At 49.4% G+C, this 26,421-nt stretch overlaps 1 protein-coding gene across 2 annotated transcripts in view; it reads right to left on the bottom strand.

The window, feature by feature from the left end:
* Positions 1-24,109, bottom strand: part of Wcy (WW domain-containing adapter protein with coiled-coil wacky) — a 115,655-nt gene extending 91,546 nt beyond the window's left edge. The window contains exons 1-3 of one of the 2 annotated variants that reach the window (XM_077688209.1): positions 23,923-24,109; positions 23,705-23,738; positions 22,843-23,011 (exon numbers count right to left, since the gene is read on the bottom strand). In XM_077688209.1, the coding sequence (XP_077544335.1) occupies positions 22,843-23,011; positions 23,705-23,738; positions 23,923-23,963 (244 nt within the window). In that variant the 5' untranslated portion in view covers positions 23,964-24,109. The remainder of the gene's footprint in view (positions 1-22,842; positions 23,012-23,704; positions 23,739-23,922) is intronic. The other variant, XM_077688208.1, reaches the window with a different exon arrangement.
* Positions 24,110-26,421: the final 2,312 nt, after the last annotated feature.

Here is a 26,421-nt window from a genome sequence, read left to right as displayed (position 1 = left end):
TTTGCAATTCGCAAGGTCGAATCCTTCATAGTTTGTTTTAGTTTTTTTTTTTAAGATGATTTATTTGTTTTGGGGTAACGTTTTTTATACTGAATTCATCATTTTTGCAGTAACATTCACTGCTCCACGAGCAAGTTTGCAGAACGCGTGCAGACTGACACTGACATGCTGGCGAGTTTTGGTTGGTGTGGTGTTGCCATAAGCACCAACTGCGTGCGGGCACAGTCCCGAATCAGCCGACCCTTGGCCTGGTGTGAACATACCCCTTACGATACAGGCACCAGCCAGGCAAGCTCCAAAGTTGGGGGTGAAGCGCATCGCATCTGAGCGTCTCCGGTGACGCAGAGGGCGTTCACCCCCTGCGTACGCCTCGGCTAGTGATCGTTACGATTCCCAGCCGTGCTGGCATGCTTATCTGACGCATTTTACAGCCGACCACATAAATGCACTACGCCGATTACTGAGATATCGAGAATGCCCAGCCAATGATAATGTCGCATGCCAAGCATGTTGCTTCACCGAACCAAAATTCACAGAACCAGAATTCTAATCTTGGACATCGCCAATCACATCACATCTCATGTGCGTTACTGCTGTTGTTGCGGCCGCCGCAAATGTCACAAGGTATTATTACTTCTTTCAGGCTTTATAAATCAAATACTCCTTTATCGACTGGATAAACAATGAGCGTTCATTTGAGCCAGTCTATGCTGTGCAAACAAAAGCAGAAGTTGGGCACTTCACCTTTAAAGGGACACTGAAGTCAAAATACAAGTTGCTTTAGATCGATAGATTAGCTCACCGAGAACCTGAATACACCACCCTTACATGTAACTTTTATAAAATAAGGTAGAAAATGGCGAAAGCGTGAACATGTGTCGCCGCCACTGGCTATACCGCGCAACTTGCACCAGAAGTGGTTGAAATCGCGTGACTAGTATTTTAGCAATATGCCTTCACAAGTTCATTCAACTGAAAGTTTTTGTAGGGTCATGTCTGAACGTCGAAGAAGAAAAAGAAAGCTAGAAACAGTATCATGGGAGCCCAGTGGATAGCTCACACGGCAATCCCTAATGGCAACAAGTACGCTTCGGTTTCAGTGCAATACTCAGCCAGAAAATTGTGCGACCCTTGTACGGTGTGCATAGCTGCTTTTATCATGACCCTCTGCATGCTTCTGCTGCACTAACACGGGAATGTTGATTTTGGCTGAGGCAGGAACTGAGAACTGAGGCAGGAACGCACCGAACTGTAGACTCGTAAAACGGACAGTTTTGCTTGGCACTACACCTCCACAAATAATCACGCACGAAAAAGAACACTTTCCGGAAAACATTTGACGATCAGGAAAAATTCAGACTGATATCAGACAAAATCGCAGCTGCAAGACAGCTGCTCTTGCAGCTGCGGACGCATGAAGAATCACGAGTGTCACGCTTATTTGCGAGAAACAGTTCTTGCCGACAGCGAAGGCAGAGTAAACCATGCAGTGTTATCAACTTGTAGTCACAGGTGCACGAGCTAAAATTCATGAAGGACGTAATGCTATTTTGTACTTGTAAAGTTCAGGTGAAGGCCACCTTCTAGCACTGTCACAAACACAACATTCAAGCAAAACATGCAAGACCAAAAGCCATTTGCAAGGGACTGCTACACCACTGATAGCGAGGTCAGGTTCGGGACAGAAACCACACTGTTTGAGAGCATTACAAGTCTTATATTAACCCTTTGAGGATCACATTTCTGCCACGCAACCCCCCGGGGTTGATTTTTTTATTGCCGATTTGAGTTTTTCGGACAAATCCATTTCGAGAAAAAATTAAAATATTTTTATGGTGACCTTAAAAATAACAAAAATATAGTTTGTGTTGTTACGTACAAGGGGTTAATTCATGAGTAACACAAGAAAAATTCTAAATGTTCCGCGGGCGCAAGAAGGGGCAGAAGCACGAAAAGCGCATCCGTTTCACGTTCGCAAGAAGTGCCCGGAAAATGAACCCGAAACTAGCCGCTGCGCGTCTGCATGTGACCGGATGCGCAAACGATAGTTGCCGCACCGCTGCAGTAAAGCATAAAAAATGAAAAGAGCTATCGGTGCAAGACAGAAATTCCACACATTTACAAGCCCCTTCCTCTCCTGTGCGTCCAGACTGTGCAGGGACAGCCACAACGCTCGAAGCAGCCGCAAACCGCCACCGGTGCCCACTGTGCTGCAGTGGAATGTGAACACGCTCTGCCCGCGCCATGCGGAACTGTGCACATACCTGCTGCAGCACGTGCCCGATGCGGTGGCTTTGCAGGAGAGCTATGTGCGTGCGGGTGATGGCTCGGGGTTCACACTGCCAGGATACATGGGCTACCATAGTCCCACGGCGTGTGACAGTAGGCAGTGCTTGGCAGTGGTGTACGGCGACCCCTCCCATCCACCAGGCATTACTATTTGTGCGCAGCAACGTGCAGCACGCGGTGCTGGATACCAGTGCGGTGACGACTGTGCAGGTGTGGCAGCGACGCTGCAGCTGGTTCTGGGTGGTGACGTGACTGTGTGCAGCGTGTACGTGTGCCCCAACCAACCCTGGGACTCGGGCCTCCTGGATCGGCTGGTGTCCCTCTGTGCAGCCCAACATCTCTTCTGTGGCGACTTCAACGGACATCACACTATGTGCGGAGATGGCAGGACAGACACGTGGAGAACACCTGTGGGACACCATGCTGCGCCTCAACCTGACTATGCTGAACCCCGGTGAAGGCACCTTTAGGCGAGGCAATACCACTGCCACGGTTATGGACCTCAGCCTAGTGTCAGCAAGGGTTGAGGCCACCTGGAGGCGGGAGCCCAGCACGTGGGGCTCTGACCACTACCTGCTGCACATCGCACCAACCGGCAAGCCGGACAGGCGACCCACACTGCACCACGTCACCCACTGGCACCACTTCCGGCGCTGCCTTGCTGAGGAGGTCCTGGCAGAGGGAGAGAAGCTGTTTGTGGGCCTGGTTCGCTGTGCCAAGCAATCCACGCGGAGCTGCTCCATCACCAAGGACGCCACCACACCGGACCTAAAGCTGCTGCAGCTGCGAGCGGAGCAGAACCGGGCTGAGAGGAAGGCACAGAGCTCGGGAGCCAGGACTGACTGGACGGCCCCGCCAACCGCCTCAGCAGGCAGCGCTGGGCCGAGCTGTGCGTCAGCTCAGAGGCCGACCCACGCTGCCACCTCTGAGGCATCTTCCAGTTGGTCCTCAAGCCCCGTGGAAACCGCAGCCCCCTGGCCTCCCTGGTCATCAGGAGGAAATACAGCTACAAGGAGCACGACACCAGACGGCGGCTGGGCATGTGGTTGCAGTGCCGGAGGAGTCAGAGGGACGACATCCCCTCAATGACACCCCCATCATGGAGGCCGAACTCCGCCGGGCGCTGTGCTCCTGCAAGCGGAAGTCGGCACCAGGGGCCGACGGCCTCACCCACCAGGTGCTGCGTAACAAGGTGGGGTTCGCGAAGCTTCTGGCAGCCTACAACCGCATCTGGATGACGAGGCGGCTGCTGCCCGATTGGCTGCTGGCCATCCCGCGGCCCCTCCCCAAGCCAGGCCGGGGTTTCGGGGCAGTCACGGCCTACCGCCCCGTTGCCCTCACCTCCTGTGGCTGCAAGCTGCTGGAGCAGCTGGCCCTGCGCATTATGGAGATCACGGTGGGGGCAGAGTTCATCCCAGGGCAGCTCACAGGCTTCCGGCGGCATAGGGCTGCGACGTACTCCGTTGCCGACGTGGTGGCAGCGTTGGAGCATGCCCGGGCTACCAGGCAGGTCAGGTGGCTGCCCTGGTGCTACTAGACATCAAGGGCACCTTCGACAACCTGCAGCGCCCTGCCATCTCCCTGGCCATGGAGGAGGCCAGCATTGCGGGCAAGCTGCAGGGCTTCATCGAGGCATTCCTGACGGGCGCGGGTAGGCAGCGCCCGGTTAGTGCCCCGGCCAGTGGACGTGGGCACCCCGCAGGGCTCAGTCAGCCCCTTCCCGCGGCACTGCCAGACTGCCGGACCAGTGGAGGGACACACAGGGTGTACAGGTCTGCGTACGCCGACGACGTGGCCCTGTGGGCGCTGGTCCCCAAAGGGAGCTGCCGAGGCGTCGTGCTGCAGCTGCAGGCGGCCCTGGACGCGGTGCGGCCCAAGCTGGCCAATGTTGGCCTGCAGCTGTGAACCAGCAAGACGGAGGGGCGATGCTGGTGTACCCGCATGCCTTGTCCCGTCGCAGGGTCAGGTGCCTGCACATCAATGGTGAGGAGCTCAGCTGGAAGACCAGTGTGTGCTACCTGGGGCTCACACTGGACCACAGCGTCAAGTTCCAGCAGGCCACCAGGGAGCTCCCAGCCAGGCCACAGATAGACACCACTGCCGTGCGAAAGATGGCCGCCCGGGACTGCGGCTGCTCACAGCGAACGGCCCTGTGGCTCTACAATGCCTCGGCTGGCTGGCCCAGCTGGCGGCAGCTGGAGTGTGACCACCGCAGGGGCGTCCGCACCTGCCTGGCCTGCCTCGAGACTCCCAGTGTGCGAAGACGCTGGCTGAGGCGGAGGAATGGACGCTCCGAATGACGGCAGACCAGCAAGCCCTGGGCCGCACTAGCCGACTGCAGCGGGCTGAGGGAGGCAGCCCCCTGCTGCAGCAGCTGCGTACACACCACCACTCACGCATGGGGCGCATGCTGACCCTGTACGGGAAGGTGGTGGCCCCCATGGAGGCGGGCCCCCCTGCCAGCTGGCCCCCAGCCCTGGTGGTCGAGTTGCACGTGGAGATCCCACGCCTGCGCAGCAAGCGGCGGACGTCGCACTGTGGGCCGCTGCAGCTGGCCCGGGCCGTCCTGTAGGGCGACCTGGAGGGCCACACCCTGGTCTACACAGACGGCTCCGGGCAGCCGCGGCAGGGTTCGGCCACGGCGACAGCGGTGTTGGGGAGGCCACCAGGCAGGCCCGGCTGCACTATGCCGCGCCATCCGCCACGGCCGAAATGGTGGGCGTAAGCCTCGGCCTGGACCTGCTACTAAAGCTGGAGCCGCCCCCCGAGCGCTGCACACTGCTGTGCGATTCCCGGGTGGCCCTACTGAGGATGCAGGAAGGGACCCGCGCACACCCCTTTTGAGGGCCATGTGGGGCAAGGTGGCATGGCTGGCTGAACGCGGAGCTCGCATGCAGCTGCAGTGGGTGCCAGGCCACAATGGGCTGGAGGGCAACGAGCGGGCAGATGAGCTCGCCATTGACGCCCACGAGCTGCCCCCAAGGCAGCTGCGGATGACGCCCGCCTGCTGATCCAGCGGCATGAGCGGGCCCAGCACCCTGACCCGAGGTTGGCCGCTGGAGAGGCCCCACCACCCGTGCGGGCCACTCGGCTGCCTCGACAACAACGCTCGGCTTCGGGTGTCCTGCACCTTCGTGTGGGGTGCGCGTGGACGGCCGAGCGAAAACACCGCCTGGAGCTGGTTGACGACCCATTGTGCCAACACTGCCAGGCGGCGGTCCAGACCCTGCTGCATCTGGTCCCCGAGTGCCCCCAGTTTGCGGCAGGGAGGGATGAACAGCATGTTGGCAGCCTTCGGAGGAAAAGCTTGGCGCCTCAAAAAGATTGGACGGAGTACATGAGGCCCTGGGGTCCTACCTAGTCACCTCAGGACTCCTCTTGGCTCTCCGCTTTCTTCCGAGACACATTGAACTGTTTTTTGCATGCATGTGTGTGTGCTTTTTTTTCTCTTAGTGATCTTAGCATTTAGTCTTGTCTTGTATATATACTGTTGAGTCTTAGGTGTTGTACATATTGCACATATATGGACTTGTATATATGTATCCTCCCCTTCTCTCTCTCCTCTCTTTCGTGTCTACCTGTGTTCCTCATTCCCCAAATCTCCACAACAGCAAGCGTTCCGGTGTCCCCCCTTAGGTGAGCCAAACTACGCCTGCTAGTGGTCTTTCCTTTCCATGGTGGTAACAATAAATTCGTTCATTCAGTGTGGCAGCCCATGCCAAGCGTGAGAAATGATCGAAAGAGGCGCACTTTTTAAACATACAAGCAATGACGTACATGTACGTCCTTGACCATTTTGAAGGCATTTGCAGGAGACGTACATGTACGTCATTAACCCTGAAAGGGTTAATGACCAGCTGAAACGCCTTTCGCAGATTGATAGGTTACACGTCCGAAAGTTATTTGCTCAAGTGTGTTCATTTTAACAATAAAAAGAGCGGAACTATGAAAGAAGACGTGAGCAACATTTCAAACGCAGCTCAAAATAGGGCCATCTTAGCAGTGAACCTAGCCAAATCATTCGATAATATCACACATGACGATATCCTTGAGGAGCTAGAAAAAACTGACTGTGGCGACCGTATCTACTACTACTCAAGAAATATATTAAAAGACCGCACTCTACGCATTGTACTTGAATTGCACACATTGAAAAAACACACCCAAAAAGTACTCCACAGGAATCGGTACTGTCACCCATGCTTTTCAAAAAAACCTGACAATGTGTAGAGTTGCCAGAAAACTGAATAAAATTCCTGGCATAAAATACACCTCATACGCGGACGACACAACTGCGTGGCACATTGAAAGCACTCTACAAGTAGCACCAAACACAACAGAAGAGCAGGCTAAAAGAAAAGGCTTCTATTGCTCCCCCCCCAAATCAGAAGTTATACTTGTAACTAAACACACGAAACCTCCAAGGCAAAGTTAATATGACCTTAGAGGAAACTCGCATCCCACAAAGAGCAGAAAGAGCACAAAATTTACTATCATGTTAGACACACTTTCACCCGCCATAGGGTGTAAGCGACTTGATGAATGTCTTTAAAAAGGTGATAATTGATACCAAGAAATATGAAAATTTCTCCGCCCTTTCCAGACTCGCACCATTGCCATTATGGGTGACATAAAAGCATTTTTCCAGATATCTAAGACGACAAAAGAAGGAGCTGTTGCATCTAGGGCTCTACCATTTGTTTGTCGCCTGTTCTCAAACTCCTGCTATATCTTACTCAATAAACATCTCTCTCTCCGTTACACAAAAAGTTCAGCCTGGCCGCAGCTGGAACACTTCACACCCACACCTCAAGCCATAAGACCACCAGCCTCTTCTTTGCCGCGACAATTAAAAACCGTTGCGACTAGTTTTGGTCTCTGCACTGAACTGAAAGCATATTCCAAAATGCTTTTTTATCATACACCTTCTGGCCTGACGCAGATGTCATCTTCAACCTTTTTCAAGACTTGTAATGTTTCCTCTTTTTTTTTTCTCTCCCTATACTGGACACAAGAAATATTATGAATTTGTCTAGCTTCACGCTCCTGGATACCGAGATGGAGCTTCCATGACAAGCAGGCGTCGATACTGCGGCACTGGCAAAGCTGGTTTGCTGTGCAGGTTTGGCATCACACTTGGTACTTGGGTCAATGTTGATCTCAATTCCTTTTATGTTTGTAATAGGCATGACATGCCTTTCTTGGAACTGACATTTAAGATTCTTGTGGGTGCATGCAGTGACATGCGCGGCTCAAGTGCTTCTTACAAGTAAAATGAGTTAATCTTGGGAATAATAGCTGCAGGTAAGCGTAAAGCAGGGATGATACCACCAAGCTATGAAGGCATGCAAAAGAGGGTTTATGAATCAGGCTAATTTTTCATGCCTTGCGTTGGTTTTATAAAGGTCCACGTAACTTCCATTAACATTTGTTGTTCATAAGGGAATTGTGCTAATGATATAGACAAGAATTTCCAACGTGCACTGGACGCCGCCATTTTCTAACAATCGAGGCGCCATCTACAGGGCATTTCTTTGGGACTGCGGGGCGAGCAGATGACAACGCAGTCCCACGATGTTGCTCCGTGCCGTGCGTGAATATCAGACGCCCAAACGGCATCGAAAATCGGTAAGCGTCATTTATTCGGGATGTCCGCAGCGACAAGTCTAGCAGAGCCTTAAAGGGACCCTGCAACACTTGCCATTGACTACTAGTAATGTATTTTGGGATAAAGTCTATTGTCCCAGAAATCTCCTCCCGCAAGAATTATGAAAATCCGTTCACAATTAACGAAACTACGCGCGATGAGAAATCGCGCATAATCGTTCCCTCTCAACTCGACCGCGGGCAACGCGACGAAAGCTGCGCGCTCTCTCCCAGAGAGGGGGGCGGCTCGCGGCGTTCTCTTCGGCGGCCTTCGATATATCACATGCCGGGTAGTTTTCTCCTTTTCTCCGCAACGCGGAGGGGCCTATTTCCGGTCTGGTGCCACAAAAAAGCAGGCATGGGTGCCTGCTCGCAAGTGCGCGCTCGGGCTCGTAGGGCGTTTTTGAAGCAATAAACGTTTGTAGTCGAGTGGTCCCGTTGAAAGGGAAGTATTGAGCTCATCACTCAAACTCCGCGGGCACTCAAAACACAAAAGAAACGGCAAAACTGTGCCTACAGGTTCAGGCATAGAAGAGGTTCGTACACAGCGATGACGACGACGGAAATGGGAGAATCTACCAGCGAAGTTGACCAGTGACAGCCGATCGGGCAGCCATGGCCTATGTGACGTCCCTCAGGCCATGCATAATGAGGACAACTGAAGAGAGAGCGGTTTGTTTTTCCGCGTCTTTCACATCGATTTGCGCGCTCACCGCTTCACGTGCACGTGTAATATTTGGCTCAGGTATTCCTGGCAGTGTAATCTAAACGTTGCGCAGGTTTACTTGCACTGCTCAAAGAGTGTTGCAGGGTCCCCTTAAGGGGAATATTTAAAGCATCCGAGAGCTGTCACGGTTGCCCATAAATTCCATTCCCAAGCCGCTAAGGCAGTGGGCCACCCCACACTGCTTTGTCCAGACGGAGATTGCCTGTGAGGCTACGTTTCGCCCTGCCAGCAGGACGCCTGACTTTTTTATCCCCAACTGATGGTTATTTTCTTAATTCTGGGCAAATTGCCGTCATTGCCTTTACAGGGTGACGTACAGAAGCTACTCGTCCGGGTGTGATTACGCCGTTGTTGGCTGCACCCAACAATCAGCGTAAGCGCAAAGTGCTCATGCCAGAAACGTGTGAAGTGCACTCCGACAAAAGAAGTGTGCGCATGTACGGAGTCTATTCGCTGCACAAATTTCCTGCGTCCCTTAAGTGCCGCCGCAAATGGGTCGTCGCGCTGAATCGGAAAGACTTCGAACCTAGCAAATTCGCGAGAATAAGTGCGGTCGTACGCTGCTTTTGGAAGCGCTGTTTAGTCACCCTCATTATCAATCCTTATCGCACGTTTCTTTTCTTGAGAGGTATGTTCGGTCCGTTTCATCTACGGGAAGTCGACGAAAATCAACCGGACACCTATGCTGCAGCTCGGGTACGCGAAAAAGTTGAGCCGAAAGCGAAACACCGCGACTCACGAGATCAGTACGTGGGGGCATTCGCAGAAACTGCCAGCGACGCGGATTCAAAAGTGCTACGGCAACTCTGCTCTGTGATACCCATCCGAAGGTCACGTGGTCAGCTTTGTTTACACAAAATCTCGCATTTAGCGGCAGCCACTAAAACCGAAACTGCAACTGGCCGCATTGAAAACGCCTCTAATTAAACAACCATCGCACGCTGAAGCAAATGAGGTTTCCACATGTGATAAGTAGGTCATTAGCTACTTATCGTAACAAAAAAAAAAAAGATGCAAAATTTTTGTGTCAGTGCCCCTTTTAAGTGCACTCCCAAACAACGAATGACACTTCATGGTTCGTACAGGTTTTCAAGGGCAAAATTCAAGCCCTTATTGGAAGATTTTCAAGGCCCTCTGCAAGAGGTTAATTTTTATTTTTTCACGTCTAAGATCTTCACACAATGCTTCCAAAAAGCTTGACATATTTATTGCACAAATAAAATCCCAATGCAAATTTGCTTGCATGGCACACAAAAAATAAGAATAGCTTTACCAAATATCAAGATTTGTTCCTGTCACACACAATAGAAAATAGCTATATTATCCAAAGTTACTTCAACTGCACAAAGCACAAAAAAGTATCATTAGGGAGCAGCTCCTCATAGCCACCCACTTCAGAGGAGCTCGAGTAGCTTTTCCTGAATTTGAAGCTTGATTGAGTGAAGCTCAGCACTCTTGTCCTTTGCAGTATTTCTGAGACCAACTTGACAATGTTTGTCACATTATTTTCTGCCTCTTTTTCACCACAGGCATCTGCAGAAGTCTCCAAATCCCTCACAAGAAAAAGGTTATTGCTTTGTCTGTCCAGTACTCCGCCAGAAAAAGCTTCAGTGCATTTGCCTCACACCACGCAATTTTGCTGGCAAGGCACATTTGGGCAGGTTGACAACTTTTTCTCCGGCAGCCTCAATGCATTTCCCAATGTCAGACCACAATGACAGGGACATTCTCTAACCACCGGAATGCGACAAACTTAAGTGTACTGCAGAAAAGTCCCCCCTCCACCAGGGGGAATCTTCAAAAAGTGCGTTCAGGCTAGACAACAGGCAATCAAGGTAAAGTCGCTGAAGCTCCTGCCCTATGCACTGCGTTGCGCACCGTGTGAAGCCTGCAAGTGCACAAGTCCACACACTGAACCTGGCAATTTTGTTGCAAGTGCTCCTGGAGGCCCTTCTTGGAGAACTTGACATCAACATTTGGACCGTCCATAGAAGTACCTTCGCAAGGCAATGGCTGAAGGGCACTTAGCAACTTCTCCTGAATGTCATTAGCAGTAGAGTGCCCCCAAAAAATGGAGGTACAGTACCTCATCTCACTTCTTTGAGCGGAGTCCCAACACCTCATCTGCACATCCATTTGCTTACTCTTTGCAGACAGTCATTTGTCGACTTATCGAAAAGTGCGACAAAAACTTCGCACAGTTCTCTCTCTCACTGCAAAGCTGAGAGAAAGGAAGGCCCCTCGGGACATTGCTTTCCACCACAAGCCTTTGCCACTTCACTGTCCGGGACTCCCCTGCTTGAGACGACATGTGGTACATGTGGGATGTGATGACTTTCCGTCGGAAGAATTTCAGCGCCAGTAACAAGCTCGTGCGTTTGACAAGCGTCGTTTAGACCTGGTGACTGCAACGGAGCCGTGGTAGTGGACTGCTCAGTCGCTGTCACAACAGCAGTCAGTCAACTTTTCCCTTGTGCTTTACTCATTGCAGCAATGTGCTTGGCACTTTTCATGCGACTTCTTAAAGTTGATTCCATCGATTTTGGGGGTTTAACACGCTGACACTACACAGGCGATGAGGCGCGCCGTAGTGGAGGGCCCCGGGGCAATTTTGACCACCTGCGCTGAAATCTCGAACACACGGGCGTTCTCGCTTTTCACCTCCATCTGAAAAGCAGCCGCCGTGGCCGGGAATCGAACCCGCGTCCCTGGGTTTAAAGGGACAGACAACCGATTTTTGTCGAGTATATATTCTCTATCCCAAATGAAAGGGCATCACTTAAAGCACCTTGACGAGGAACGGTTTTGCTGATAACGACCTAGAACTTTTTAATTAGAATTTTTTGATCTACGAGCCGTATGTGTCCCTCCCAAAACTAATGCTGGCAGCCATGACATAGAGTAGCTCGGCAACATACTTTTGTCTGTATGCGAAATAAAAAACAATATTTAAAAACTTGTTCCCAGCTAAAAAAGTTGGAATCGGAGGCTTTCCTGTTCCTTTATGTGTTTTTTTAATGCAACGGTCTATTTTGCCCGAATGCGCCATCTGTTGGGATAGACGATAGGTAGAATCTGGCTTCACGTTGTGGAGGCGGGAAGTTCGATTCTCCCCGGGCGCGACGTTTTTTTTTTTTTTTTTAAGCTGCCGTTGGCGTATTTGGAAACTGAAAGGAGCCATGAAGAGAAAACAAAAGTTTGTTTTATTCGAAAGATTAGGTGTTTCATAGTACCCCAAGCGCTTTCCCGGAAGGAAATGATGCTTTATTCACTGAAAAATAAGGCAATTTAAGCCAAAATTTTAAATCTCCCGCTAAAATTGAACATTCCGTGACGTGTACAATGGCGTCATAGAGCCGGTCCATGAAACAGATACTTAAGGTGTCTTCGATTTTACTGCACTCGCTGCACTCATTCAGGTAGTGCAGCACTCGTCTCTTCGATTTTCGAGTGCAGCGCGCGGCGCCTGCACTTTTCTCTTCGATTTACCGACGGTGCAGAGAGTGCAGGATGAGTTCACGCTTTCCCTGCACCTCCCAGGGAGGAGGTGCAGAAGCAGACGACAAAAGTGCAGGACCGGTTCTGCAGTGGCGGCGCCTGCGCTGAACTGGCTGAACTCATCCTGAACTCATGCAGAAAGTGCAGGCCAAATCGAAGAGACCTTTAGTATGTCGACTCCATATAGCACCCACACGCGGGAGTCGACCGAGACGGCGGCCATTTTAAAAATACTAGTAAAACCTAGTGCACCCGCAGCCCTAGTCATGGAATCGCCTGATCCGGAGAACAAAACTCTCGCCGAGGAGCTCGGGCTTGCATTTAACAACCTCACACCACAAAAACGCTCAATGCTTCTAAGTGCGCGTGCGGCAAGAGTTGTGGGATACGCAGTGGACGGGAAAGCGACCATTCCGCGATAGCCACAACAGACGAACGCCCAGCCGTCGGCACCGCTGCCTCGTCAGCCCCGTCGCGACGGACGAATATAGACTGGTACGTATGTGCCGTATTTTGATTACGGTTAATAATAGTTCAATTTCAGTAGCAGTATCACTTATGCCAGTTGGCCGGTGTCGTGTATGGAAAGCCGTTCGCGCGAGCTCTCTGCTTCGACCAGAAAGATACGAGCGTCAATGCGCGGTGTTTACGGCATTGTTTTCCCCAAGGTCAGAGCGATTTGACGAAGTCGGCGACGAGCGCCAGCATGTCCCAGGAGTGAGCTAACGTAAGGGTCCCTGCCGTAACTGAACAAACTGAAGTTTTCAGTGATTGTAAACTGGAAACGAGCTCGTAACGACAGCAGCAAGCCAACACCATTCGAAACTTACGCGACGACTGGCACTATCTCGTCGCTTCTTGCTGTTCCTTACTCCCCTCGTTTCTATTTTTACCTTTGCTGGTTGGCGATATGACGGCCAACTTCCTGTGAAGGGATTACGATACGAAGCAAGGTCGCGGCTGTGCGTGCTTGAACGGTTCGTTGGCCCCGAAGAGCCTCGAACCCGAAAATTCGTCTGCGCGACGGCGAGATGTCGAGCTCGGCCGGCGCTAGTTTCGTCAGTTTCGTACGCATTGGCGCACACGCTTGCGAGTTCGTTCGGACCTTCAACTGTTTACTCCACCGTTCTTTGTCATAAAAAGAATGTGCAGTATGTTTCACGGGCATTTAGCTCGCTATGCAAGCTGTAAGCCCTGCCTAACATGCGTTTGCTTTTGCCGGCCTCCGCCAATCGCAGAGCTTAGCCCATGTGACGACATAGGTTCTGTTGCGGGAAATGAGCTGGTGGGTCGCATGGTCATTTCCTTTTTTCCTAATTATGTAGCTTATTTGAGCGAAGTTTGCGTTATAAGTGGTGTCGTTATGGTTCTAACGAGGCAATCTTTCGAATGAACCAAACTTGTGTTTTCTCTTCATGGCTCCTTTAAATAAAATATTTTGGCAGAACAATCGCCTCTGCTTCAGGCAGAATCGTCAAAGCTTCTTCACTGGGTCTGTTTACTGAACGCTGCCGTTGATTCTGGGCATGGAGGCTCAGTTAGCCACACTGAGAGCAACCCAGCGGCGGCAGGCGGCGTGTCTCAAAAAATTTCAAAATAATGCTAAAAAATAGATTTACAATTTAAGCTTGTACAAATACATGTGTTAAAAAGTTTCCAATACGTAAATAAACATTTAGACAGTTACGGTAGCTGCTAGGTTTGCAGGTCACGTGACAGGGACACATATTGTAGTGCCAAGTTTCGACACTACGAACCGCCACCCTTCCGTTTTCAGGAAGTTTGCTGCCAAATTAAAATTATTTCCACCAGTTTGTTTAGAAATTGTTTGTGGTTACCGGGCTATATAAAACGCTGGCTTTCATATGAGCTAGAGAACATATACGCGACAAAAATCGGTTGTCTGTCCCTTTAAAGCTGATTCACCAATGGCGATCGCATAAAGGTTTTGCAGTAAAGCTTGCACTTGACCTGATGCAGACTTGTGTCAGGTGCGATCTACTGCCTGTAGTCGTTCATGGTAGAGCCACGCAGTCTTCTTTTTTTGGGCACTGTTTCGCATAGTATCAACACATCACTTGCACTGACACGAAGAAGCCACGCTCAACGAAGACATGAATACGGTACAGCCAGAGCACGGACGCGACCGCATGATTCAGTGAGTGATGGGGATGGGACGGCACAGTGTCTCCGGTGTTGCCAGCTGCTTAACAGAATCGGCTACATGGGTATAAAAATCCATGTTTGCTTGGCCCCAGTTCAGAACTATTACACAAAAGCAAAAGTTCAGCAACAAAGTGTGTTTTCTCGATGACAAATACCAATTCAAATTTAGTATTCAAGAAATTCAAGACTTTTGAAGGACTTGTCAGAAATTCGAGGTTTTCAAGGACCTTGAAAACAGACTTCCAAAATTCAAGGGTATTGAAGGGTTTCAAGGACCTTGCGCACCGTGCACTTTGAATGCAAGCTGCTAAGCAACGGAATCCTGGCTGTGATAGTAGGGCAGTGTCCCAGACACAAATAATTAAGTGCTTCTTTCTGAAAAGTGAAAAGATCAAAAAAGTTAGCCCTGCATCAACCTATTATAGTGTGCAAGTTTTATTACATAGGGACCGTGCAACAACACAGTTGTGCTGTCTCGTGGGCACTTCCCGAACTATGCGGCGAGTAGTCAAGCAGAGAATGCTTGGGAAGTTGCACAGAGATGATAACTTTGTGACGTATGCACAAAGTGTTAAATTGGAAACAGTGCAAAGGCGTGCCCTAATTAAGCCCTGGAAACTAAGTTCAGTCGATTTTGAGCCCAGCCATCCCTTCGTGACCAGCGGACGCAATGGATATGCAGTGTGTGTCACATGAAGGACATGGTTGTTTACATTTTTTTGTATGCCCATGTGTGGAGGACAAGTGTGAATTGTCTTTAACATTGTGCTGATGGAACCAAATGCTCACCTGCAAGGAGGATAAGAATATGCAATGCTCACTATGTTGGTGGTAAACCGTGAATGGATCTAAAGTCTCCGTCATATGCGCCAACGATTTTCCCACTGAACAACCGAAAAACACCTCCAATAGCTCTGGCTATAAACTGCCGGTCTGTTTGCTGCCCATCATTCACGGGCGCAACAGCCCAAATAGGATTTGGAGCAATTTTTGAAGCAGGGAAATACAAATTTGGAGCAGGTTATGGGAAAAAGCACCAAAAACACCAAAGAGCACCAAATCCCAAATTTGGAGCAATTTAATAGAAAAGACGTGCTACGTCGGTGCAGGCATGCTTTAGCTTCTGTGGACAAGATCCTGGAGAAGTGACCGACAAAATTCTTCAGAAAGCCGCGAGGTATGGTATATTTATGGCAACCCACAAAGCAGGTTCATCTATTAAAGTATTTACAAAATCAGGTAAAGAAACGAAAAAGCATGGTACTTTTTAAAAAGCCTTAACCTAATTGTTTACCCAATAGCTTTTTTGCCTGAGCACATCTGGCTACACCAGACACAAAGACATAACTGTGGAATACCACCAGAAGCTAGCAAACAGCAGATACATGACTAGTGCAAACGTCCTTGGTATCACATCAAGGCTTTGCCTTCGAAATTTTAGAGTTCGCCATAAGAGTCCGCCATAATCACTTGCTTGTTTAGGACACCGCGCCGCCTACTAAGCTCATGCCGTCACCACTGGGGCGTTGATTTGATTGATTGTGGGGGTTTAACGCGCCGACGCAACGCAGGCGATGAGGCGCGCCGTAGTGGAGGGCTCCGGATTAATTTTGACCACCTGGGGATCTTTATCGTGCGCCGAAATCTCGTACACACGGGCGTTTTTGCTCCTCCATCAGAAAAGCGGCCGCCGCGGCCGGGAATCGAACCCGCGACCTCGTGCTCAGTAGCGCAACGCCTTAGCCACTGAGCCACCGCGGCGGGTCCACTGGGGCGTCTGCTCTATTGACCGTATATTAGCGCGTCACGCGTTACTGCCACCGTTTAGCGCTGCCAGTGTTGCGCTTAAAGGCCAACTGCACTCAAAATTTCGACTTCTTGAAAACCCTATTTCCGTATAGTCTGCTTAAAAAGAAAGCAACATGCAAAATACAACAGCTGAAATACGCACGTGGACGCCGCAAGCGGCCAGCAAAAATCGACGATTTTGAAACCGAAACCGAGGAGAGCGCGGCCATTGCAGTGACGTTGCAGCCATCCAGCGAGCGGCCGGACGGTCACCAGTTCGGGAGAATGTCTGCGCGCAAGCTCTACGCGCGCACGGGGCAGCAGAGCTCGACCGGTTCTCCCGCTGCGTGGCTGGCCAGAGGAAAAAGCCACCGTAGGCTGGAACGTCACAGGCGCGTCATGGCTGTTTACGCGATCCGCCGGCAGGTGCAGAGTGGTCTGCGGCGGAGCCTTTTTAAACGCTTCTGACTGATTAACGAGGCGTTTCACGGGGCTACCACTTGTGTCTCAGCTTATTTGGGGGTACTTACTACGCATTAAACACAAATTTGGCCGAGGTGAAATTTGAGTGCAGTTGGCCTTTAACGGCGGCAGCAATTTTGCCTCCCTCATTTGCTGCACAATAAATGGCGAAGCATAAACATTGCAAGACAGAGAGGGTGGATTATATGATGATGATTGTGGTTGGATGTTTATGGCCCAAGGCCAACTAGGGCAAAGAGCGCCAAAGCAGTGGTTAGGTATGAAGGATGTAAAGGTAAACTCTAAAATTGTTCAACAAAAAAAAAGTAAAATCAGTAAAAGACAATGAGGATGGCTGGTGTAAAAGGCCAGGTTGTGATGGTGCGTAGCATGAGGTGTAAAAACTTAATGTCGCTAAGAAACTTAAAAGGTGCGTTGTAGAGGAATCATGGGATCATCCGCTAAAAACTATGCTGGGTGTAGTGGAATGTGTTGGGTGTAGGTCGGCAAAGTGATGGTGTCGTGTTGTGTGGAGTGCTTTGCATTGAAGTAGCACATGGATCACGGATAGGCCGTCTCCACACCTGCTACACAGGGTCTTAGAGATCTCGTGAGCAGGTAGGAGTGTGTTGCATGGGTGTGGCCTATCCGTAACCTAGCCAGGGTAACTTCATTGTGTCTGTTGTGCGTGTCAGTGGTGTATGCTCCCAACAGTGGCTTTATAACGTGTAGTTTGTTGTCTGTCTGTTCATTCCAGTGTGCTTGCCATGTTTTGCGAAGGTGTTGTCTGATGACTGACTTAAGGTCAGTGTAAGGTATTGTTATGTCAACTGTAGTAGTAAGTGCAGAGGATGGATTATAAAGCAATAAGCAGAAACACAACCACGCCAGAACAAACTAGCGATGCAAACATGGCATGCAGAGTATTGCAGCCATAGAGAGAAACCCAAAGTCGGGACGCACTCTAAAATGAAATTCTTTCAACACAAAAAGCACGCACAGAGCAATCGGAGTGCTAACAAATGTGGAGAAAAAAATGTCCCCAAGCAATTACTGAACAGCATTCCTGAGAATCATTGCCCATGGAAGCAAGCACAATAGTGGTTTCAGCCTGATAACTATCAAAGAACACAAGCTGCAAGCGAATCAGAGCGACAAGAAACATACTCAACGGTGCTCTCATTGAATTGGGAAAGAGAAGAGGGGCGAGGTGAGCTGAACACACCACTGGACTGAGTGCAGGCTCTTTTCAAGGCTCGTGCTGATAAGATCAATCACACACAGTAGAAGCAGTGATGCGTCTGTCACTGTTACCAACCACTATGATGCACTCACAAGCCCGGTTCCCACACTACTGCTTCGATTGTAAGCTTGGACGCCACAACCCGCAGATATCCGCAGTATGTAGCAACATTATGCAAGCATTTCGCAAGCAGCGGGCTACTCCCGAGGTTGGAGGTAAAAATTACGCCTGTTGGTAACGTCTCAAGTCTTCGTGTGCAGAGCTGTCAATATGTGTTGCAGGAAGCCCGAGGGGCTGCTAGCTACTACAAATGGTTCGTCTAATCTAGCTTAAGAATTAGCACAAGGAATATTAATTAAGGCGAAGGAGGAGCAAGCAGTTAACTTCAATGTATACTGAAGTGAATTGGTGCAGTGTAACCAAAGCATTATTTGCCAATTTTAGCGCAAGTGTAGAACATTAGTTCCGCTCTGCTGGGTGACAAGAAAAAACACCATGTACCGTTGGCGGCCGCCGCAGCGACTACTGTATGACATCCCAGTGCAAAAGAATAAGTTGTTTGGCAAGTTGGCACATGGCTAAAGAAGATGAAAAGTTCACAAAGGCTTAAAAAACATACTACAAAAACATTTGCTGTAAAACTATTTCTTTGCAACATTTTTATTCTACGGTGGACCTGTCTGTATTGTCCATCCGCCTTTAGAAGGCGACAAACAGAAACACCCGTGCGTCGAACTTTCCACACACGTCAAGGATCCCCAAGGGATCAAAATTAATCCGGAGCCTTCCACGACGACGCGCAAAAACCCCCATAACTTAAAAATTTTCGCTCTCCTAAAGGGACCCCACAAAACCTTTTCAACTTTTTTTCCAAGCATTTTTCAAAAGATGTGGCCGCAGGAGCCCGATGTTCGCGAGGACGGTGCCCAGCACTGAGAGCTGCTTTGGAAGAGCAACATGAAAGGCGGCCAAATATCACCTCAACATGCCCAGTCACTTGTGTGGAAGAACCGTGAAAAATACCACCAAATAGTAGTGCACGCCCCTCAACTAAAAGAAGGAACAGCAAATGGAGGTGCCACAATTTGGCTGGACGAAAAGAGCATAAAAACCGAACGCCCCCATTCATTGCCTGGCACAAGCCACCGACAGCTCACATCGATCAGTGGAATGGGCAAAACATGGATACGCCACTATTCTCCCTCCCCTGGCAGCAATGAAAGCACTTTAAAGAAAGCAAAGGCCCGTTTGTTGGCTAGGGTATGTTGATTTTCTGGGGCAGCCAAAAAATAACACTCACGGACATCTTCTACAATGGCAAAACCGTAGTAACAGGCAAGTGTCGTGCACTTTTATTGGGCCTTTTATTTTTAGCTGGAAAAAAAAGAATGGCCCAGAAAGAGAAAGCGCCCTTTCACCAAGACAATGTGCAGTCCCACACATCTACCGTGGCAGTAGCACAATTGCATGATTTTGGCCTTCTACCGGTTCCTCCGGCCTTATATTCTCTGGATTTAAACTTGCCTTCGCAATCTTGAAAATCTGGCTCAGCAGCAGAAAATCTTCACTTAGTAAAGATGCATGATGGCGCTGCACATTTCGCTGCACTTGACAACCCCTACTTATGCCGGAATTGAAAAACTGGAAGGTCGGTGCCTCAAGCATGCAGCCCTCAACAGACGCCATGTTGAGAAATAAAATGAACCATTCTCGAGAAAATAACTCACATTTTTACCACACTCATTAACTAATTATGTTGAAGCAGCTAGCTTGTAACCGCAATGACTCGCCTTTTCCAAAATGTCTCGACTACCATTTCTTTTGGGACCACTATTAAACGTGGGCCTTTGAAGAGTTGGTGCTCCATGGCACAACCTTTGAGGCACAAAAAAGGGACAGAAAAAATGCCACAGAAAATGCTTTTCCGTGTCCCTTGTTTCTGTCCCTAGACCATTTTCAGTGTTTTTGCGCATGATTTTCTCATAGCCTGGTGGTTAGCAATATCCCCCGGCTTTAGAAACGGTCAAGCTGTGCGGCAGTGCACAGAGCAGTGCTGTGGCAGGAACCTGCAACAGCCTTACAGTGCCTCCCCGCGCGTGAACAGCGCTGCTGGGCACAGGCCCCACTCTCTCGCTACTGCAAAGGAGTCCTTTGAAAGAGTGGAATCTGGTTTTCGACATTTCTCAAGCTCACCAACGATGACACCTGCCCTGCTCAGCGCCACTGAAGCCCCTTCATTGGCTGAGCCAAGTGGCGACAACGACTGACGTGCCGACACGCGCTGCTGCTATGGGCTCCTGCCGAGGGGCTTCCGGTTCCGCCGCACATTTCCTGTTCTGGTCCGACATGATCGATCAAGCAGGGCCCCAAAGCTGAAGCGGATCTTGTTTGCCGTGTACGTACAGTCATAGTCACCAGTGATTTTGCGGCACTGTCCAGGTGGATATTTCATTTCGCGCACTGCCTGTTCTCACCACAGCGCATGACACAAAAGTCGGGCTGTTGTGTATTTGAGTGCACGACAGTCAGGTGCAGGCAAGGCTTTGTTTGCTGCAACACTTAGCAAGCTCAATGCCAAATGCAGGAAAGTGTGATTGTGTAGGGTAGGGTAAACACCTTCGATCCTATCAAGTGGAGCAAACTATGCCAGCTGAGTCCACCCAACCACTGCTGCACAGCTGCAACGCAGCTTGTGATGGCTGTGCCGACTGTGACCACCTTGTTTTTGGGTGCCCTTGTGAGGGTGTGTCATGCAGGCTTGCGCCAGTACCAATCACCCTTGGCATCTAGTGTTTACAGATGGACTTCCCAAACTTTCCTGCTGAGGGAGGTTCAACTGGCAGTAGCGAAAAGTTACAAGTTCAATACAATGATCGCCAAATAGCTTTTTTTTCCCAAATTGCCGCTGGTAACATGGACAGTAAGCGGGCCAGTTGGTACATATCTGGGCAACGTGTCTCTGCGCTCCTCTGTCATCCTTCCTTTTCGCGCTGTTGATCGCTCAGCAACGTCGAGTGTTTTTCTGAAGGCAACAAACAACACTATGCCCTGGACAGCTTGCTGAAATGTCACTTCACTGTACATCAATAAAAAATTCAAGCTCACCAAATGACGGTCTTCCATATTTCTTCAATTTTGTAGGCAACAGTTCTCATTTGTTAAACGATGACTTGTGTTAAACAACACACCTAATGCAACTGTGTGCATGAAGAGATTGACAGCTATAGTACCCCGTCCTGCATTTTGTGCACCACATTCACTTCTCAAGCTCTTGAGCGTTACGCAATTTTTCTAACAATCATTGTAAGATGGAAGCCGTTGGTTGTGTTAGGCTCACTTCATTGCTCCTTACTCGATAATTAGCAAAATGTTCCGCTTTGACAAAACTTGCTCCCTTAATAATAATGTAAATAAAAGCACCCCGCACAAAAAATATTTTCTGCGCAAGACAGCTTTACTATCCTTCTGAAAAAAAATCACTATGTCCTAAATTTCCGAATGAGTGGTGTATCAAGTACAACTATAGAACATGTCTTGGGAAGGAGCACAAACCAGAAGACAAACGCACCTTCTCGGCAGCAAATAATTTCTATGGAAATGAAGCTTCCTTACAAATGCTCCCTCAGGGGAACCACACTGTGAACAGCCAGCTCCACAAAATAGGCTATGCTGCTCCCTTGGAATCGTGTCTTCAGGGGCACAGAAAATGAGCAAGGCTGAGCACCATATCATCTATACGAACTTTGAATTGTACTAGTTTTGGGAGTAGACGTTCAAAAAATAGCTTCATTTTTCAAAAAGTTGTACTTATTAAGAGAAGCTTATTATGTTTTTCTACATTCACAAATGAGAAACTTGTGCATGCAGAGCAGTTGCCTCGGTGTTATTGCCTACATCAATGTACTACAAATCCTGGTACATAAGCTGTTCCCAACTTCTCCAGGCTGCATTCGTAAATATGGCAGCATGCCCCTTAACTACCACTATGGAAAGTCCCTAACACTAATTTTTTTTCTTTCAAAAGATGCAATTGAGAAAAAAAAAGAAGAGGACTCGCAAAAGGTCGTACAGATGGATGAAACGGAATCCATCTATGTCGCTTTTCCCATATTTCCCAAAATCATTGTGATTGCAATGCCCACAAACTTGAATTTGAGATGCCACAGAAGGGCTATTGCCCCGGCATGGTACGCGTGTTAAGGATGCATGCTCCCAGTGATGAACATGTCCAGACTCGGCACTTGATTTCTTTCTTGGTGGTGCGACCTAATAAGCAGAGCTTCCGCTCTATGATACAGTGCAAAGCCAATAAGGGAACATTCTCCCCCAATGGCACAGTGCAACGCTGCCAACGTGCCGGGGCGTACGCTCAGCTGCAGTGGGTTAGGAAGACCATGGCCGACAGCCCTAGCAGGCCAGGGGGCCTCCCTTGGCAACTTCTGAACGCTTCCCGGGCAGCAAACACGTCCACTTTCAAGGTCAAAAGACATACCCCCTATGCAGCCACGCATACTTGACCATGACAAATGTGGACCCGTGGTACAAGCAATAGCTCTTCAGGATTTAGCCAGACGCTTGCTCTTAGAAGACGTACTGCTTGCTCCATGGTCAATTCGTGTTGTTTAACATTACCGAAACCTTGCCCAGCTTCGCAAACCCTCAGGTTTCTGCCCAGTAAGATGCGAGAACGAAGACACCAAGGCGTCAGCAGGAACGTTCAAACGTAGAAAAAAAATTCTAGAACTGCGCACACAAGGTAGGACCTCAGGAGCGTCCTCAGACATGTACACACAAGGGCTGCCCTTCACGCATGTCTACAAGGAACGCTGTGGCAGCAGGGGCCCCCGCTGCAGGGGCACTGCTGCATTCGGCCTCCACAACCGGAGACGCACGCAAAACGCGACCGAATACTGCTACTGCCCATGTTCAACTATCTGCAGACTGGCAGGCGTAAATATGCAAAAAAAAAAAAAAAAAGGCGCATTTCGGCCAGAATTGCCCGCCGAAGAAGAAGGGCACGCACCTCGTTCGTGGTCCTTGTCCCGGTCCTTGATCCTGTAGGAGGACTTGTGGTAGCGGGGGCTGTGTCGGCTGTCTGGGCTGCCCATTCGGCTGTGGCTACCATTTGAAGGCGACTCGCGCACTTTGTCGCTGTACCGACTTCCAAGGTTGGACTTGGAGCTGTACTTGCTCTGCGCACACACAGAGCAGCAGCACGGTCACCATACCGGCCTCGCTGGGCGGGACACAAGTGCGCGAATCAAGAGACGGGCTGGCTGCACACGCGCGCACACACGGGCCGACCCGGCACTCTACTTCGTGGGGCAAAGGACGCACCACCACTATGGAGAGAGAAAAAAAAAGGCTGCTTAGGCCTAGCGCGACTCCAAACACTTCTCGGGTGGCTCCTGCGAGTGCCACCTAAGGCAGCTGGCTGCGCCAATTTAGTAGCCACATTTTCTGGCAAAATTGCACTCCTCTTGCTTAGGAAACTGCCGCAAGATCGGAGCAAGAACACCTTTCAGGCGTCCCTAGTTCTGAAGCCCACCAGGGCTGTACCCGACGTTCGGCACTGCTCAGCAGAGCTACATGCGAATGGTGGAGTGCAGATGCCGCTTAAAGCTGCATCCAGGCATGACTAGCTACTGTTATATTGCTGAACGCCGCAAGCTTTACGGATTTCCGCGTATCGTAGGAAAACATAAAGAAAACACCGCTGAGGATGCCAGCAACGATGCCGTGCCCTGCGCGCCTGCCTACGCCATTGAAAAAGCTCCTGCGGCAGGCTCACGACAAGTGCCCACCGACACACCGAAAGTTCAGCCAAAGAATCAAGTTTTGAGGCAGAGAGGACAAAAAGCTGCGCCAAGCAGACTGATACGAACCTCGTACGGATGGGCTTGATTTCTGTCAAAATACCTGCAAAAGCACCGGTCAATCAGGTCGCAACACACATTGCTGTCGTACTCCATTTGCTACACTACACACAAATTTTAGTTACGGCCTAAACGTAAAGCAATAAAGCCAAATATTTTGACAACAAATGAACATGGCGCCGCACAGAACACATCATAAGCAGCACATAAATTAAATCGACTCCTACCCATCGCTGAGCCTTGGAAGTTTCCTTGCATGCATTACCATTAATACTAGGCCAATGTGGAATTCTATGGTCAGCAAATTAACGTATTTTAAAACCTATTTTCAAGTTTATCGGGACCATAAGAACACTAGAACGTCAGGCACGTAATTGAGCGCCATGACACATCCGGGCCTGATGCTTTTGATTACGCGGAAGCACGTCATTACAAAGCAGGAATAATATTTGCCAAAACCTTTCTTTGTTATACTTTCGAGCTTTCTTAAAATACAAAGCACAATTTTTTCTTCTTTTATAGAAAATTTTGATGATACGTTAGCGAAAGAACCGAAGAGCCACAAGCGGGTGGCGCAACAAAACGGGAACTTCATGGTCAGGGTGAATAGACCTCCTGCACTGAAGTAAAGTACACTGATGATGATGATGATGATGATGATGAAGAAGAAGAAGATAACCATTGTTTTCTTTATTACTACTAGAGTGAACTAGAATACTACTACTACTACCATGACTACTACCATGACTACTACGATGCCTGCGGCGTCGCACCGGTTCCCATTGCTGCCAGATCGCCGGCCTATTTGACTCACCCACCGCACGGTGGCGCAAGTGACCGATTCTCGGTGGCGCTTGCGGCGTCAGCAGTATATTATCTCTATGGCGTCAGCAGATACCGGGTTTTTGTGCGCGATTTTGTTTTTGTCCGAAGTACATTCTAAGATAAAATTTGTTCGCCTGTGTTCTTGATGTCATTTTAGTTAACTTCGTTCTTTTCCAGAGTGCTTTATTGTGCAATCACTGAATGAACAGATTTTGTTTCGCTCGTACAGTCGTGGTCCTGGAACGTCACGGCTGGGGGGACGATTAGGTGCAGCCTACCGCGTAATGGAGCGACTGAAGAGCAAGATTTCTCCGCGAAGAGCCAAGAATACGAGGCTTATAAAGGAAGCTCACTACCGGCCCGCTTTAATTGTATATCGGTTTTGTCGTTATTTGGCGTTTTTATGGGCTACTTCTAATAGGCAACTGCAACTCCTATATTTAATCCTTTTTCCACACATTTTGTTGCTCGTCGATGTTGTGAAAAGTTGCGCTATTGGCGGTGAGATGTTTGAGTGGCGCCCCCTGGCTCTGACGTCGGCTTAGGGACTCGCAGCGCTGTCGTCTGCTACACTTCGTTTGCGAGGGGCAGTAGGGCCTGTGCTAGAAATCGCCCGCTTTGAGCTGTAGTGCATGAAATAGGGTATTTCTAGTAATTTAGTTATTTTTGCCAGCTTCTGACATATCTAAATAAGTTCAAGCTTTGTACCCCACAACTTTGCATTATACGAGGAGAGAGATCTTTCTTCAGAGCATCGGTCAGAAAAAGGAGATCGTGTGTAACTCGTCCTTTCTAGCTTTTTCGCGCGGTTCGATGCTCAGAGCTCCACGATAAGTATTCAAAATGCGGAGGCTTCCCTGCAGTATTTTTGAGAAGCTCTTATGAAGACTTAACAGTCTAATGCTACAGTGGGCCCCTACACGCGCATCGCACCGCAGGGAATAAAACGGCTGTCTTCTATTTCTGTCGGTGTTGTGGACTTGTATCAGATGAAGGTTGTTGTTTTTTTTTTTTTCTGTGCCAAACGCATTAATTTTTCTGCACCATCACGAACATCTTAGTAGGTTTGGGGACGTTTGGCGGGCATACAAAGATCGCGCGGATATTTTCTCCAGGCTGTGTGGCATACATTCCCTTCTTCGCAAATTGGCTTTCGTTAGGGCTGCGTGAAAAGAGGTGCATATCCGCAGTGTGCGTTGCTTATTCAGATGCAAATACAGTGAGAAGGTTTCTGCGAAGCCACCGCGATAGAGCGAAAGACAACGTTGTACAGAGTACTCTAAGGCAGCTTTTGTGATCCGAATTTCTATCGTAACCATCGTTATTACGAACTGACTGTCAACCCGAACAATTATGGCGTGATTACGGTGTGGAAGGCTTGATATACTCGCTAACGAACGCAATGAATAGTATACGTGCGTGCATTACAAGAATCGAAACCGTTGAATATTTCCAAGCAGCTCTTTATTGCAACAAATCCTGGTCTACTCGGGATGGCGTTCTGTGAAGTGAAGAAAACTACTCTTACTCTATTGTCCTGAACTGGGGACCCTGCCCGCTAATCAGCTCTATTTTACTGTTAAATAAAGTTTTCTCCTCTTGAGTGCAGTTTTCCTATAACGCATATCTAAATGTTAGGAAGGTACGGCTGTGGGAAATGTACCGCTCTATCTCTCCAGGTCTGAACTAACATAGTGTTTCTGTATCTTTACCGCAGACGGTACTCGTTTTGCTCAATAAACCTCCATACTGGTTAGAAGCCTCCCTAGTAGCACAAATTGTTGCCGCAACGTTTCTGCCGTGTTGCCAATGTTGTGTAACGTTAGGCAACGTTACACAACGTGGTGACAATGTTGCCGAATGTGGGCCAACATTGGACACATTCAGCAACATTCCCGCAA

The sequence above is a fragment of the Haemaphysalis longicornis genome, unplaced genomic scaffold (genome assembly GCF_048455015.1).
Source record: "Haemaphysalis longicornis isolate Haplotype H1 unplaced genomic scaffold, Haemaphysalis longicornis Haplotype H1 scaffold_1, whole genome shotgun sequence".
Lineage (NCBI taxonomy): Eukaryota > Metazoa > Arthropoda > Arachnida > Ixodida > Ixodidae > Haemaphysalis > Haemaphysalis longicornis.
The sequence above is the reverse complement of the archived record's forward strand: the minus strand, read 5'-3'. Positions and strand labels throughout refer to the sequence as shown.